At 42.6% G+C, this 17,532-nt stretch overlaps 2 protein-coding genes across 18 annotated transcripts in view; both read right to left on the bottom strand.

Moving 5' to 3' along the window:
* The window catches only part of LOC105391331 (serine/threonine-protein kinase MARK2), a 132,653-nt gene that overhangs the window by 28,335 nt on the left and 86,786 nt on the right, over nt 1-17,532 (bottom strand). For 14 of the 17 annotated variants that reach the window (XM_048632225.1, XM_048632239.1, XM_048632228.1 and 11 more), the window contains 6 exons: nt 6,503-6,605; nt 5,900-6,013; nt 5,188-5,273; nt 4,279-4,335; nt 3,852-3,903; nt 3,151-3,259 (listed from right to left, as the gene is read on the bottom strand). In XM_048632225.1, the coding sequence (XP_048488182.1) occupies nt 3,151-3,259; nt 3,852-3,903; nt 4,279-4,335; nt 5,188-5,273; nt 5,900-6,013; nt 6,503-6,605 (521 nt within the window). The remainder of the gene's footprint in view (nt 1-3,150; nt 3,260-3,851; nt 3,904-4,278; nt 4,336-5,187; nt 5,274-5,899; nt 6,014-6,502; nt 6,606-17,532) is intronic. The other 3 variants (XM_048632229.1, XM_048632231.1, XM_048632230.1) reach the window with 3 other exon arrangements.
* On the bottom strand, nt 6,943-16,770 carry LOC125491104. Its single transcript, XM_048632240.1, has 2 exons — nt 16,260-16,770; nt 6,943-7,702 (listed from the first exon to the last, which is right to left on the bottom strand). The coding sequence occupies exons 1-2, from the start codon at nt 16,743-16,745 to the stop codon at nt 7,457-7,459; spliced, it is 732 nt and encodes a 243-aa protein (XP_048488197.1). The 5' UTR covers nt 16,746-16,770; the 3' UTR covers nt 6,943-7,456.

The raw sequence follows: 17,532 nt of genomic DNA, 5'->3' as shown, positions 1-17,532 counted from the left end.
ATACAACGTGCGATGTAGGCGAACGTGAACGAAAACTATGCAATAAGCCTTTGTTTTTATTACTACTTTAGTAAATTACAATAACATACTCAACAGTGTTATTTTTTTTTTGCAACGTTATGTTGTTAAATTAAGATCTAATATTTTATTAACATGAAGTTACTTTCAACTTTTTTTTGCATCTATGCGTCGAATCACAGTATGACGGCTGCTGCAGCTTCCTGCTGTCCTGCCCTCCAACCAATCCCACCAGTACTGCAGGTTGCGTCGAATACGAGCCATTCTCTTCGACTTGACAAGACAGGTGCTCCCGGAAGGATCATAGATCGCACGGAACCCGTACCGTATAGATATAGAGGCAACGGACTCCTTTGCAACAGCCCCCCAGATTCGGAAGTAGCCCATGCACTGCATGGCGAGCACAGCTGCAGCAATTTTTTCGTAATGAATCATTGGGATGTCATCCCCGAAGGAGGCTCTCAGCCTACCTCACGACCTGTGTGACATTAGAAAAATGCATTGTGCTAACGCCGTTTGCGAGCTTGATTTGCAGGACCGCGTTGTATGCCAAGTTCCACAGCAGAGGGGTCCAAGACCTACCGCTGTGGAACTCCGCAACTGAACTTCTTCTGTGAAAACAAACCCTCCCTTTTCGCATCCTTAATGTACTTGTTAGACACGTATGACCTCTGTCAATTTTCTGCAGATAAGAAGACAAGTGATGGTATACAAGAGCCGCCCTAAAGGTTCGCCCTCTAGGGGATAGAGTTGAACGCGGTTACTATTTTTAAGCAAACAGCCAGCGCAACAACTCGCCCGTGGTTCTTACGACTTCTCCTGCTCCGACAGTGAACGAACGCAAAGTATTGTACCCACTATTCGAATCCGCATTTCGGATGCCAAACTGACTGTCCGAAAGGTCGAAACCGTACCACCACAGAGGTATGACTCGTTCGAAGAGCTTATCAGGCTCTTACAGCAATCAGATGTGTCGGTACACTGAAAGATAATCTACAGGCCTGCTTTATTTATTTAGGAGCACTAATGGCCTCCTTTCAGTCATTGAGTCACTGGCACTCAGGCTGCGGTTGAACAGGAAGATAGACTGTCTAAACAAATCATTTTTAGGCTAGTTAAAAAAAACTTTAGGTGGGTAGTATGCCAACTAGAACTACAAATAAAACAGTATTTTTGTCTCCTCTAAAATTTGGTCACGAGGAGTTACGATGATTACGATCTAAGGTGACGCTGACGATATTTTATACAAGGTATTGAAAAAAGGGTATAAAGCTTAGCCAAAAGTGGATTTAGGTGCCATTCTGATCCACTTTTCTTCTACAATTTTGAAAATTCACGTAACAAAACCTTTTACATAGAAACTTATTCGATCACGTGACTTTTTACTATAGAGACCGAATTTATTTCTCGAGAATTTCCAAAACTTGGAGAACAAAAGTTGTTCAGAATAACCCCTGAGTCAAACCCTTTCGGCACAGTATACCCTTTTTGCAACATCCTGTATAGGTAATATCAGGTTTATAAAAGACCTGGGCCTGTAGAGTGAGACTCGGCATGGGGAGTCATAATTTATAGATCTTTTAGGTTGCAGTGGCGAATGGGCACTGGTAGCCCTGCCCTTTTCTATAACTATAACTATAGGTAATTTTATGGCAATTTAAAAATGGTATAACATTTATCTATTTGAAAAAATCATTAAAAATATATATTACCTATCACCCTAATTAAAAAAAAAAATCAGCCCTTACTTTAAACTTATAACACCCCTCTATTTCCTTCAGGGGTTAAAAAACCTGTGTATTTAATATTTTCTTATGAGTTTTTTTTTAAAAACTAGGCTCTTACATAGTTGTACATAATATTATGCGGTATTTTATTCCACTTGTAACGCATAAAATTCATAGCTACAGTAAACATTTCATTTTTTTCATGGCGAGATACAGTCGCACTTAACCGCTTTTTTGCAAAGCTTGTTAAATAGATTTAAAAAATTATGTAAATTTTAGATCTTCAATTTTTAAAAATACTTACTTATTTTTAACAACCTGTAGTGTACAGACTACCACATCTTAAAATATATATATTTTTAATTAACTACGGTTTTTGGTTTCAAATAAAACAAATTATGAACTTACTTTTCAACACTCTGTATATTGTGTAGCTTACCTACCATACACAACCGTTAAAATAAAATAAATTACCCCTCAGAATATAAACAGGCTCGCGCTTTGGCATACTGCATTGACCGTATAGTTCTTATTCGGAGAATCTAATAAGTGTCATTATGTGCAATGTTTACCTTTATCTATGCATCTGTAACTCTATAGTAAAAAATGTAAACAAATCGAAAAGGCGAAATGTTTTCTAAGAATTTTCGTCTTTTCTGCATCTAAAATGATTAGAAAATTAACTTTCCATAGCAAATGCATATGTATTATAATACTTGTAGTCATAATTTGTTGATTTAATCAGTTTTTGTGAAATATTTGATAAAAAATAAAATGGCGTGGGTATCGCTCCTAACAGGCCGCCACCAGGGCGACGACTGAAGAAATCTGAAATCTGTCACGGTGTCATCATTTTTAAACCGGAATTTATTAGTTTTTTGCAAAAAAAGTTGACTTCTGGTCCATTAAATCCAACTCTTTAAGGTAACTTTGTTAAGAATTTAATTACCTACACATACATATAAGATTCCATGAAAATGGGCCCTCTGATTTCGAGGGTTTTTTCATAATAAGTCAAAAAATGGCAAAAGACATGGTGTGTTTGCATTTTTTTTTAACATACTTATTATAATCCTGCACCAATTTATAAGCAACTAACATGTTCAGTATACCCTCTGCTACAATATATATTTTTACCAATGTGATAGAAGCCACCGTTTTTCCAATCTAATCAAGTATATCAAGCCGACTTTAGCATTTTAGCTTTAGGGATCCCCTTAACCCGCGACTTTAAAACTAGGGATGTTAACGCGTGTCTGTGTGTATGTATATGTGTATATCGTCGTGTAGCTCCAAAACCATAGAACCGGTTTCCGTTTTGTTTTCTGCCAGTAGTTCGTCCTAAACAGCACTACATTCCTATCTATATCTCTTTCTCTCTCTCCCTCTCTCTCTATGTACTGACCTGGCGGGATCGTGAGGAGGCGACAGCTTGAGCGGCGCGGGCGCGGCGGCGTCGTAGTTGGTGGTGGAGCGACGTTGGGACGAGGAGGTGCTAGTCAGGGTGCGGGATCCTGGAAATAGAATAGCTCATTATTACTGTACTGCGAACCGAAAATCGAAACTAAAACTAAACTCTTTCAAAGCAGCGGCTAATCTCTCGCGGTATTGCATAACGGACAGCCGTATTGAATGACGCATGATGTCGAATACAATCCAGCGTATTTTCATTCAGCCGTATTCAATACGGCTAAACGATGCCATACAAAGCGGCCCTGTTTTGTAATGCGGCTAGCCGCGGATTAAACGATCCGCCTGCAACATAAATACACTACGGTCCCTTCTTTAGTAGCCATCGAAGTCAATGTTTCACTGAATGATGCGGTTAGTTTGAAAAGTGTATACGCAATAACCTGGCAACCTGATGTCCCCCCCCCCCCCCTGATAAAACGCCACCCTATATAAACGAATGTTCAGGGGGAATATCGAAATATGAACAACTAGGTACCTTTAGATAGGTAAATCATTGCCAGTGTGTGTGTGAAATGAGACGTAATCATTTTCAACGAATAAAGTTACCTACTGTAGTAAATAAATCTACACATTATATCAGCGATTCACTGGAAGATTTAAATGAGAGATCTTATTAAGTAATGGACAACTTACGGGGTTCAAGCTTGGGTTGCGCACTTGTGGGTCTAGCTGCACCACCTTGGACCTGAAATTAATAAAAAAACGGTAAATAAAAAAAGTTGTACAATAGAAATCATGAAACTTGACCACTTTTAAGGTTAGGATGGCGCAGCGGTTAGCAACGCTGACTCTTGTGCCGAAGGTCCTGGGTTCGATTCCCGGCCGGGGCAGATATTTGTTTAAGCACAGATATTTGTTCTCGGGTCCTGGATGTGCCGTAAAATGGCAATAGGCCCGCCCCCTATTACATTGGGACTAACAGAACACTCTGGCGAAAAGTGGGTGCAGCAATGCACCTCTGCCTACCCCGCAAGGGAGTACATTAGTACAAGGCGTGAGAGTGTGTGTGTGTGTGTGTGTGTTTTAAGGTTAATTAAATGTATCATTAATTGTTATTTACCTGCATTTGGGCGATCCGCGCCGTGTTCTCTTTAATAGAGGCCGAGTCGATTGTGTTCTGAAAACAACAAAACAAATCATTCACTTACAAATCATGATAGGTTTTTATATTTTTTTTCTATTCAATTATGCACAAAAAATCCCGATCTAAACTAATTAATAACACAGACAATGATATTTGCCTGATATAAGGATCTTATACCATGTCTGCTGTGTATGTGCATGGATACCTAAGACTATGCCAGTTCAAACACATAACAGTATTATAACGTGGCCAAACCGCCGAATTATATTATAAACGGTAAAATGGATCCTGAAGAACGGACTGGTATGTGAATAACCGACTAAGGAAAAGCCAACGTTACCTACCTCAGAATTCGGCAACATGGCTCTATAATCATGTACATAGCGTCTGGCCATTATCCAGTGCAATTACCACTATTGACTTGAGCCTACGATGATACTATCTATGGTGTAATGTAAATATCACTTCGACTAAACTTCAGGTGTAATGTCACTTCGACTAAACTTCAGGTACATGAACAACTACAGGGTGTTGCAAAAAGGGTATACTAAGCCGAAACCGACATGTGCAGCATGGTATATCTAAGCCTGAAACTGAAATCAGAATTTGAAAATCCGCGAAAAAAAAATTCATTTTCCATAGAAACTTTGTTGGTCACGTGACTTTTTACTATGGAAAATATTTTTTTTTTAAATCCGCGAAAAAAATAATTAATTTTCCATAGAAACTTTGTTGGTCACGTGACTTTTTACTATGGTTTTTTTTTTTCGCGAATTTCCAAATTCTGATTTCAGTTTCGGGCTTAGATATAACATGCTGCACATGTAGGTTTCGGTTTAGTATACCAATTTTGCAACACCCTGTATAATAAAAAACAAAACAAACCTGTCTTTTAAAATTAGACGTGGCCGTGGTGGTGGTGGAAGTGGCGGTGGTACTGTTGGCGGCCGTCGTGGCGCTGTTGCCGCCTACTGGGGAATAACATTACAAGAATTATAATTATATGTTAGATAGTAAAGGCAAGCTTAGCGTGGGACGCCATCTGGCTCACTGAACCGATGGCCTTAGACAAGCCAGTGATGGCTGGATAAGGACAGTGGTGGACAGATTGTGGCGCTGCTTAGAATGGTGAGTAGTTGACATCGTGGTGAAGTTACTTGTCTGTCAGCTTAGGGAAATTGCAGTCTGATAAAGTTGTACAACTGATTTGTTTCAACCTGTGTAAGGAATCCTCGCTTAGGCGATACAATATCCCTTGAATCTGAGAGGACAGCATTTTATGTAAATAGCGCTTCTTCACTTGCCAATTCAAGGGTAAACTACTCATGTCCTCATGTTACGGCCCGGCGACACATGAATAAATTTAATTTCCACACGCAATAGATTTATATTTAACGACGCACTAACAATCAAAAATCCATAATCAGCACCCCTTTTTTGTCAAACCTCTGTCAAGTTATGTCAGATTAGATCGTTGTTGATATGGACCGCTGCACCGAGCGGTGCGACGCACATCTAGTGTCAGCGGCACACAGCTAGTGTCAGCGACATACTATTTATGTCAACGCCATACTATTCATGTCACTGTCTCACTCACCCTGCGTCCGTAGCACGTCAGCCCCCGAGGACGCGCGGCGCGAGGCGGCTGGCCGCGCGGTCGCCGATATGGACCGCTGGACCGAACGGTGCGATGGTGATGATGCTCCGCCTGCTGGTGATAATATAGACAATTATTGTGGAGAAAGAATTTTGAGAATCGTGTTGTAAATTACGGAGATATCGTCGTAAGTAGGACTTTTTTCATGGTAAAAAAAATAGAAGAGCATCAGCAAAGTAAAGGGGAAGCCGTGGTTGATAGCGGCTTAAGACCATAAAGTTTGTGGACACATAAAAATGCAAGCTAGGTCCGTAACTAATTTCATAAGTATTATTTTACTATGTAATTTAATAGCTAACAATTACTGTCGGTCGGAGCATCCATCATGGAATGACCCAACGAAGTCTAATATACCTCCTTGTTTCTTCATCTGTGGCATAAATACTAACCCCCTTATTCATAGAAAAGTTATACACTGTTTTGTCCCTCTCTAAGATAAGACAAATTGTTATTTGACAGAGAGGGACCAAATATTAAATAGCTAAAACGTCCTATAACTTTTCTATGAATTAGAGGGCAATATTAGCTGATGATAATACGCACCTGCATTGTGAGGCTGGGCGGGCGGCGGCTGGGCGGGGGCGCCGGGCGCGGCCGCCGTGCGAAGAGATAAAGACGATCCCGACCTACTGCCGTCTGACTCCGGCTGTTGAGAGAAAACACAGATAATTAATACCGTGAATATTTTTTTTCTTTAGGTACTCTTTCGAAGAGTTTGTGTCTGAGACTAGGCACATACGTCCTGCTGTGTTGGTGGTCTTTCTTGGGTTGTATGGAAGAATTAAGATTAAGCGATAAAATCCCTCTTTTTAGTTGTATAGAGTTAGTTAGTTAGAGTTATATAGAGACCTATCCAAAAATTGCCGATTTTTTATTCATGGCCGATGATGATGTGTGACTTACCCCTTCGATCTAGCACGTCACATTAAAATCGTTTGTAGAAATCGTTTGCGAAAATCGTTTGTGAAAATCGTTTGTGAAGCTGATCGAAGAGCAAGCAGGGATTCTTCTTTCTTGTAGGGCAGGGCAGGTGCTTGTAATGAGAAGGCTTTTTTCTTCTATTATTTGGAGGCTTCTTTGCTTCTTGGAGGCTGCGACCGGAATGATCGAGGCGGCCCGGACCGCCTATATTTAAATGCGCTCTCCGCCGCGCGGGCGGTGGGAGGCGGGGCAAGAAATGCGTCGACCAATCAGAGCGCTTTGCACCATAAGCGCCCTCATTGGTACTATCTACTATCTATTATCGCGCCTAACAAGCCTCATAGTTTATTTATTAATAAACAACTTATACTAGGTATATTTACAAACTATTACCTAACATTATACCTAACTAAAAACAATAACTTTATTATATATTTCTACCTACGAACTACTTAACTAGATAAACTTTAATTATTAAACAATAACTCAAATTATAAACAATTAAATCAATCATCTAATCTAAACAGTCTTGAACATCTCTCCCGCCGCAGCTCTTGTAGCTGGAATCTTGCGTGTTCAAGTGTTGACTGGCAGGATGACCAATTTCTTCGTAGGCCGCCGGAGTACCCCTCTGTTGGTGCGCACGTCGACTGTTCGCACCTCGCCGTCTGGACCGGGGTAGGTAGACACGACGACTCCGCGTGGCCAGCAGTTCCGTGGTAGAGTCCCGTCCGCGATGAGCACGAGGTCGTCCTTCTTGATGGCCCCGTTGGTGGCTCGGGGCTCCCGCCGGTGTTGCAGCTCCGGTAGGTATTCTCGTACCCAGTGTTCGGTGCATTTGCAACCTAACACCTTGTGCGCGCCCGCCGCGCCGCCGCCGCTTGGCGACACTTTACCTAAAGACATTAGTTCACGTTCGGACAGCAATTACGCCGCGTGTGCTCACCAGCATATCAATAATTATCATTGTTCACCATCAGTCCATTCTAGTTATAACATATTGAAGTGAAATAAACTATTATTAATTAATCAAGCATCTTATCATTTGAACTCTAGTACTTTAACGTACATTTTTGGTCCTTCGAAACCTCTCGAGGATCACGCGCGTCGGTGTCGGTAACTCGGAACTTTGACTCGCGTGTGACTTGTGTGAACCAGTGAAGTGGTGGTGAACCTAGCAGATTGGATTTCAGTGAGGATACTCCTCGCTTATCAACTACAGATAGCAAGGCTTTGCGTGTGACGCAAGCTTGCACTCAGCATCAGCAGCAGCAGTAATCAAGTAAGATCTACCCTTACTATACCTTATTAACCATGAGCATGGATACAGCAATGGATTCTCTCTACGAGAGTCAAAAGAACATCTTCGAAGCCATGACCAAGCTTCTTTCTAATATGAAAAAAGACCCTGCCGATAGACGGACTGTCGACAACTGTAGGCGGAAAATGGAAATGTTAGACTTATTATGGTCGGAGTATGACGCCAATAACAAAAAGCTCCTTCCATATGAGTCTATGGAGCATCAGTACTTTCAAAAAGGTGAGTTCGAATCAACAAAGAAGCTCTACCGTGACATCAAAGCATACATCGAGAACTTGGAAGGTGAGATCAAATCAAGCGCCGGCAGGACAGCAGCAGGTCAGCAACCAGCACAGCATCAGCAGACTAAGCAACCTCCCGGAAAATCCCAACCTGGGACATCAGCACAGCAGCAGATATCAGCCACGCAGCAGCAGACAATGGAGCCTGCAGCACAACCAGCGGTACAGTATAAGTCGAGAGGAACTAATAGCAAACTCGACGACTTACTCCGTAAGCAGACAGTTAATTTCAAAGCATTTATCAGAACGGTTAATACCATAAACATCGAATCGGTTTCCGAGAAATGGGAGTTTCAGGATTTATTGAAGTCTCTGGACAGCCGGTGGACGGTGATTGACTCTCTTCACTGGGAAATCATCGACGCATTGGAAGGTGAGGAGGACGACGCATATGAAAGTATGTTTAGCAGACATGAGTCAACATATAATCGTATCAAAAAGGCGCTAAATTCTAAGATGTGGTCAGTTTCACACATTGAAAAGTCTACACCTACAATAGAACTACCAGTCTTTACGGGCAGTTATCAACAATGGGTGTCATTTCGAGATCTATTTTTAGAAACCATACATAAAAATCCATCGTTATCAAGTGCACAAAAGATGCAGTTCTTAAAAAGCAAAGTGAAAGGCGACGCCGAGCGACTCATTCAGCATTTATCAATCAGCTCAGAAAATTACAGCATCTGTTGGAAAATTTTAGACCACCGTTTCGAAAACAAGAAGTTAATTTTTACTTCACATGTCAACACTCTTCTGAATTTACCTAACATGCAAGCACCAGCATGTAACCAAATTAAAAAGTTACATGACATCACCGTGGAAAGCCTCCATGCTATTAAGAATCAAGGCGTGGACATAAGTACTTGGGATCCTCTACTTGTGCATCTGTTATCGCAAAAATTAGATAGCATTACGTACGGTGAATACGTCGAATCATTAGGCAACTCGCGAGAACTACCAATTCTACAGGATTTCCTAGATTTCTTGGAACTTAAATTTATCACAATGGAATCAGCACGTAGAAGGCAGGAATGCACACCAAAAAGCAGCAACATTCAACAACAGCCACTTCCCCATCAAGTACCTACTCAGAAATTTTCGGCAACTTCAAGCCCAAGAAAAGCATTCATTCCCAGGAACGGCAACAACGAAAACGTGGGCAAACCGTTTTTCAAGTATTCCCACGCATCAACAAGCATCAAATGTCCACTGTGTGAAGCCGAACACGGTTTGTTCATGTGCGACAAGTTTCTGAACATGCCGAATGATATCAAATTAAAGACACTGAACAATCATCAACTTTGCATAAATTGCTTGTATGACCATCGCGGTAAAAAGTGCATTTCGACAAAAACATGCCGGGCATGTAACAATAAGCATAACACGTTGCTACATGACGCCTTAGCAAAGCAGAAATCCCAGGAAATGCCGCCGCCGGTAACTAGAGTAGCAAATAACAGAAATAATAATTCCCATGTGTCACAGTCACAGGGTGATGCGTCGGAAATTTTACTAACTACAGCATTAATTAAGGTGACTTCAAGGGATGGAAATCAACACATTATGCGAGCCTTAATAGATCAGGGTTCCCAAATTTCCTTGATAAGTGAACGCGCAGCACAGCAACTAGGTATAAAACGTCAATCATGCAACGGAGTTATATTTGGAATAGGAGAAAAGGAGAACAATTGCAAGGGGATGATCGACATAACTTGCCAATCATTACACAGTGACTTTGTTTTTAATGCAAGGGTAATGATAATGAATAATTTGATTAAAAATCTTCCGCAAAAAACATTCAGCAAACCAGCATGGAGCCATATATCAGATATCAATTTAGCAGATCCCGAATTCTATGTCAGCCGCCCTGTTGACATTTTATTAGGTGCGGAAATTTATTCATTAATCATGATGGACGGAATCATTCGTGGCGATGAAACACAACCCCTGGCCCAGTTGTCGCAACTAGGGTGGATTCTATGCGGCAGCGTGACTACTTCGTATCACTGCAACGTCGTTTTAAATCAAATTGAAGACATACAGCAATTCTGGCACATCGAAGATATCCATGATCAAACCGAGATGTCAGCCGAAGATCAAGAATGTGTGGAATTTTATAATTCTACTACGCGTCGTCTACCCAGTGGTCGCTATGAAGTAGGGCTACCACTAAAGCTCGCTGAAATTGAAAAATTAGGATCAACAAAAGAAACCGCCATGGCGCAATTCAGCAACTTAGAGCGTAAATTAGCAAGACAAGATTCTCTAGCAGAGCAATATAAACAGTTTATGAAAGAATATCAAGAATTAAATCACATGAAAATATCAGAAGACAGAGAGAAGAAGGGATGCTATCTCCCACATCATGCTATTCAGAAAGAGAGTGAAACAACGAAGGTACGAGTTGTATTCAACGCAAGTAGCAAAAGTACTTCCGGTCTAAGCCTCAATGACGTCATGCACAAGGGCCCCAATCTACAACAAGATCTCATGGGACTTATATTGAAATGGCGACAATATCGCTATGCGTATACCAGTGATATTGCTAAGATGTACAGGCAGATTATGATGAGAGAAGCAGATCGGGAATATCAGAAAATTGTTTGGCGCGAGTCACGTGATCAACCAATACAAATATATCAATTGGCGACCTTGACCTATGGAATGAAGCCAGCTTCGTATATAGCAATGATGACCTTGAAGAAACTAGCAGCTGATGAACGCCAAAATTACCCGGAAGCATCAAAAATTGTAGAAAGCTCATTCTTTATGGACGACTTAGTCCATGGCGCCCACAGCATAGAGGAAGGGAGACGAATTATTTCTGATCTTAACAACCTTCTTCAATCAGGAGCATTCACACTGAGAAAGTGGGCTTCTAACGAGCCCACACTCCTATCAGACATTCAGCAAGAACAACATAGCAACAACAACAATTATACATTCAGATCAGAAAACACGGCGAAAACTCTAGGCCTCCAATGGAACTCCGAAAATGATACATTCACATTTAAAACGGACATTCACAACCACTCATCATCAAAAATAACAAAAAGAGTTCTTCTATCGGAAATATCACGGTTATTTGACCCGCTCGGTTGGATAGCACCCGTAACAACAAAGCTAAAATTACTTTTTCAAAAGGTGTGGTTAGAGCCTAATTTACAATGGAATGATCAAGTCCCCAAGGACACACAGGAAGAATGGCTGAGATTAAAAAAGGATTTAGCTACACTAAGCGAGTTCGTGATTCCGAGATGGCTAAACAGTCTACAGGATGACGTCATAGAATTGCATGGATTTTGTGACTCATCGACTAAGGCTTATGCTTGTGTTATCTATGCACGCATACAGAGGGAGGGTCAGGTTTCCGTAGTGCTCGTTGCCGCCAAAACCAGATTGGTACCAAACTCAAAATCAGTGTCGCTTCCGAGATTGGAGCTATGTGGAGCAGAATTATTATCAAAACTCATGTCAAAGGTTACAGAATGCCTACAAAATTATCATAAAAAAATATTTGGCTGGTGTGATTCTATGGCAGTACTTGGATGGCTGCAGGGAGAGCCCCAGCGATGGAAACCATTTGTGGCAAACAGAGTTGTAAATATTATCAAAGTCATGGGACCCGAATGTTGGAGATACATAAAGACGAAAGAAAATCCCGCTGACGCGGCTAGCAGAGGCTTGACGTCATCGCAACTAAAGGAGCATTCGCTATGGTTTAATGGGCCGGCGATGTTATCAACAACAGCTGATTTGAACAAGGAGCAACAACAAGCAAACTATTCCACCAATCAGGAAATAAAAATCACCAAGCAATCAAATGTTGTCCAAAAAGAGCCACCATCATTTAACATTTATGAGAGATTGTTTGAAAAATACAACTCATTTACAGAAATGTGCCGAAGCCTTGCATGGATTCTACGTTTGAAAATACCTAGGACAGCCAAAAAAGTTAATTACCTAACATTACAGGAACTCAATCACGCAAGAATGCTCATAATTAAATACATACAAAGAAAAGAGTTTCAAGTGGATATCGAGAGATTGGAAAATGGACTTTATCCACAAGCAAACAGCAACCTATTGTGTCTCAACCCGTACGTGGGCGAGGACGGTGTGATGCGAGTCGGAGGCCGACTACGTAACGCCAACATCGACGAGGAAACGAAACATCCCATCATAATACCATACGATAGCAAATTAACAACGTTACTTATCAATCAAGCACATGAGTTGTGTTATCACGGTGGACCACAACTGACATTAGCAATTTTACGTAAACGTTATTGGATTATAAAGGGAAATCGAGCCACAAAGAAAGAATTACGTCGTTGTATCACATGCAGAAAGCAGGAACCACTGAAGCAAAAACAATTAATGGGGGACTTACCAGAATACAGAGTCAACCCAGCACCAGCATTCTACCATACAGGCGTCGATATGACAGGATTTGTTGAGGTCAAGGCCAATAAAGGCCGCGGTATCAAGACGACTAAAGGCTACATTGCGCTCTTCAAGTGTCTTGTAACAAAAAGCATACACATCGAAATAGTATCAGATATGACCAGTGAGGCCTTCTTAGCAGCACTGCGTCGGGCAAACGCTCGCAGAGGCCCAATACAGAACTTATATAGCGACAACGGCACCAACTTTTGCGGCGCCAATAGGCTATTACAGCAGGAATATGACCAAATCCAAAGCACATTCGACGACACCCTACTAGGAAGCATAGCCGACATGAACATTCAATGGCATTGGAACTGTCCATCCTGGCCAAGTGCAGGTGGTATATGGGAAAGATCAATTCGCAGCTTGAAGCAACATCTGAAAAGAGTGGTTGGACATCAGAAATTGACTTATGAAGAGTGGAGCACTTTGCTGGCTCAAATCGAAGCGTGTCTTAATTCACGGCCCTTATGCGCCCTGTCAGATGACCCGAATAACCTAGATTTCTTAACACCAGCTCATTTTTCTACGGGAAGACCAGGCCAAAGCATTATAGAGACCGCACACGATGCCAGAACTAGATGGTATTTAATCTCCAAGCTCTTCCAAGACATATGGCAGCGATGGAGAGATGAATACCTAACCACATTGTCACCGAGAAGCAAATGGTTAACACCTAAATCGAACATCAAAGTCGGAGATCTGGTAACCATCCATGACGACAACATGATATCAGCAGGAAAGTGGCCCATGGGGCGTGTAACCGAGATACACCCAGGCAAAGACGGCCTAGTGCGTGTGGTAACACTAAAAACTAAAAATGGATTTATAAAACGACCTGTTTTAAAGTTATCAATCCTACCCCTACACAATCAAGAAAATAAACAAGAAGAATTGCCAAAAAACAACACGGACAGCGAAGCACAAGGCGACAAGCATAGCAAGACAAAACAGCAAACAGCAACTCAGCATTCCAGCTTTATGGCAATAGCACTTGCCTTAATATGTTTCCTAAATATACTGTGTCCAGCATCAGCATCATACAATATAACAGATTTAGAGAGCAACAAAACATTGTATTTTGATTCATTAGGGAAAATGCAAATTCTGGGAGATGAGTGGCGACTCATCACTTACTATAACATGACACCATATTGGGAAGCAATCACGGCAGTAAATAAATATTCAAAATATATAGATCATACATGCAAACAAATACAAGAGCAAAACTACTGTCATATGATATTATTACAAGTAGGTCACGATGCCAACGAACTCCAGCATTACAACGAGTTGTTGTTGAATCAGCACTTCTCACGGTCAAGGACTCGTCGAGGCATTATAAACATCGTAGGCAATGTTGCAAACTCCCTGTTCGGAGTATTGGATGACCGCTTCGCCGAACAATATAAACAAGATATAGAGCATATTCAAAGAAATGAGAATCATTTATCTTATCTACTTAAGAACCAAACTTCCATAGTTGAAGCCGAATTTAACCTATTAAAGAGAACTGAAGAAACCATCGCCAAACAACATACCATCATAAATCAGCACATCAGTCAGCTTAGTGGAATCACCAATTCAATGCAAACAGAAATACAAGGAATGTCACGATTGCAAGATGTTACCCTGTCAGCATTAGCAGTCAGCAATATGATTCAGAACTTACGAAGAATTCAAGACACTCTTTTAAACACAGTTACTGATATTTATCACGGCCAAATAAATGTGCACTTGTTAACACCCAATCAGTTGAGAGAACAACTTCAGACCATATCAGCCCAATTAACAAATGATTTGAGACTGCCTATAGATAACATTCAAACAGATTTTTATAAGATGTACAAACTCCTTAATATTCGCGCCAGAATGTTAGAAGACTACTTCATTTTCGAAATCACCATACCATTAATTAGCCGAGAAAACTACAACCTATACAAAATAATACCTCTACCTCATCAAATAGAACAGCATATGATAAGCGTTGTCCCAGAGTCAGAGTATATAGCAGTCAATTTGAGAAAGGACTCGTATATCCTAGTGTCTTATAACGAATTACTAGCATGTAAATATGAAGATGGCTCATACAGGTGTCATTTATCATCTACTCTCAATCATCTAAACTCTGATGAACAATTCTGTGAAACCGATTTAACCAATAAATGCAAAACAACCAAAACTGTCTGTCGAAATAAATGGACGCAATTAAGCAACCCATCAAGCTACTTATACTTTGTCTGCAACACATACGCGATAAGAGTCATATGTGACAAGGAAGTAGCAGCTCGTCAACTCAGCAAGGTTGGGATCATTGCCCTCGACCATACTACTTGCATAGCAAAGGGAAGAGATATCACGATACACTCGCGTCAGCAGAACGCTCAGTCTGTAGTAAACACAGAGGCAGACGTATACATACCGAGCATATCAATAAACAATGTGTTGAATATTTCTACACCAATAGAGACAAACTTAAATGAAAATATGGACCCTAAAATTAATGGATCCTTAAGCAGACTAGGAGAACAAATTAGAGAAATGAAAACTGTAGTGAACAGCTACGAGAATGAGAGTATATCGAGTCACGACATACACCAGTACTCCATAATGTACGTGCTGGTGTCAGCAGCGGTAGTGGCAGCAGCAGTGTTCCTGTGGAGACGCCGCCGGCGCGCAGGGGCCGCCGGCCGGAGCGCGCCGCGCCCCCCCGCCCGGGCCGCGGCTGCCGCGCGCTCCCGCCACGCTTCTTGTGAGATGGCAGATATGTGTAGTGCGCGAAAAGTCTCTTTATCCGTAAAAAGTGATTCATGTGAAAATAGTGTTAGTGTGCATAAACCGAATCGTAATTTCGGTCGTAGTGTTAGTGAAAGAGTGAAGGGGAGGCAAAATAAAGCCACCTCACCAATTATGAACAATCGCGTATTTAGTGTGCACGATTCTTTAGTTTAGTTATCATTTACATTTAAGAATATTGTTTTATCACCTTGTAAGCATTTCATTCATCTCATCATTCATTATTATCATGAAGTACTATCAAATATTGTTAAATGTCTTCCAGCATCATTTCCCGGTCGGGAGCATGTTCGGTGCATTTGCAACCTAACACCTTGTGCGCGCCCGCCGCGCCGCCGCCGCTTGGCGACACTTTACCTAAAGACATTAGTTCACGTTCGGACAGCAATTACGCCGCGTGTGCTCACCAGCATATCAATAATTATCATTGTTCACCATCAGTCCATTCTAGTTATAACATATTGAAGTGAAATAAACTATTATTAATTAATCAAGCATCTTATCATTTGAACTCTAGTACTTTAACGTACACCCAGCGCGCCCAGAACATGTCTGCCAGGCGTTGACTCTTCCTCCAGTCCTTGCGGCCGGCCTCGTCGTCCTCGGTGAAGGCTCCCGGCAGCGGCACTCGTGACGGCTCGCCCAGCAGGAAGTGGTTCGGCGTGAGGGCTTCCTCGTCGTCTGCAGAGGTCGACACGTGGGTGAGTGGCCGACTGTTGATGGTGTGCTCCGCCTCGACCAGTAGTGTAGCGAGGACCTCTTCTTTCGGCGCGCGCTCGTGCAGTGTGACTTGCAGCGCGTTCTTGACGCTCCGCACCAGCCGTTCCCACGCGCCGCCCATGAATGGCGCGCTCGGAGGGATGTACCGCCACTGGATGAAGCGCACCGACGCCTCCTCCTCCATGGCCGCCAGCGCTGCTTTCTTCAACTCGACGTCGGCGCCCCGCAGGTTGGTCCCGTTGTCGGAGTGAAGCTCGGAGGGACAGTTGCGCCGCGCGATGAACCGTCGCAGCGCCATGATAGCCGAGTCCGTGCTCAGGCTGCCGGCGATCTCGAGGTGTACTGCTCGAGTGGTGAGGCACGTGAACAGCACGCCGTACCTCTTCTGCTTCGTACGACCCACAGTGACCATGAGAGGGCCAAAGTAGTCGAGTCCGGTGTAGGTGAACGGCCTCTGATGATGCGCGAGCCGTGTATGTGGATGGTTGCCCGTCGACGGCTGCGCAGGTGTGGCCTTCCGTATGCGGCAGGCCAGGCATTGCTTCACTTCGCTGCGCACGGCGTGTCGTAGTCTCAGCACCCAGTAGTGTTGCCGGACTTCATTCGCAGTTGTCTCGAACCCGCCGTGGTGAAGCTGCTTGTGTACCCAGGCGATGTACAGTCGGGTCCACCGATGATTGCCGTCGAGTACTGCCGGTTCACGTTGCGATGGGGTGATGTCGGCGGCAGTCGCTATTCTTGAACGTAATCTGATGATCTTCTCTTCGTCGAGTATGACTGATAAGTTGTGCAGTCGACTCGTAGTAGGTATAGCGACGCTTTTCTGTAGCGCAGCTATTTCTTCAGCGAAGTTTTCCTGTTGTTGCGAGCGTAGCCACAGTTGACGCGCGCAGTGCATGTGCCGAGCGCTGAGAAGTAGGTACTTCCGCACAGCCGTCTTCACGGCGGGCGTAGCGGCCCGCGTAGCTGTTCTCGGCGTAGTACTTGTCCACGCAGGGTCGGCCTCTTCATTCTTCTTAGTGCGCTTATGCAGCACTGTTTGTTTCTTCGCACGTAGTAGCTCGATGAATTGTAGTACCCGTGCC

The sequence above is a fragment of the Plutella xylostella genome, chromosome 31 (assembly GCF_932276165.1).
Source record: "Plutella xylostella chromosome 31, ilPluXylo3.1, whole genome shotgun sequence".
Classification (NCBI taxonomy): domain Eukaryota; kingdom Metazoa; phylum Arthropoda; class Insecta; order Lepidoptera; family Plutellidae; genus Plutella; species Plutella xylostella.
The sequence above is the reverse complement of the archived record's forward strand: the minus strand, read 5'-3'. Positions and strand labels throughout refer to the sequence as shown.

Bases quoted from the DNA above. Each gene is read 5' to 3' on its own strand.
- LOC125491104 (XM_048632240.1), bottom strand. From the start codon at position 16,745: ATGGCGCTGCGACGGTTCATCGCGCGGCGCAACTGTCCCTCCGAGCTT. The intron at 7,703-16,259 runs GTGTACGTTAAA...ACCGAACACTGG, and splicing joins ACATGTTCTGGGCGCGCTGG to GTACGAGAATACCTACCGGA.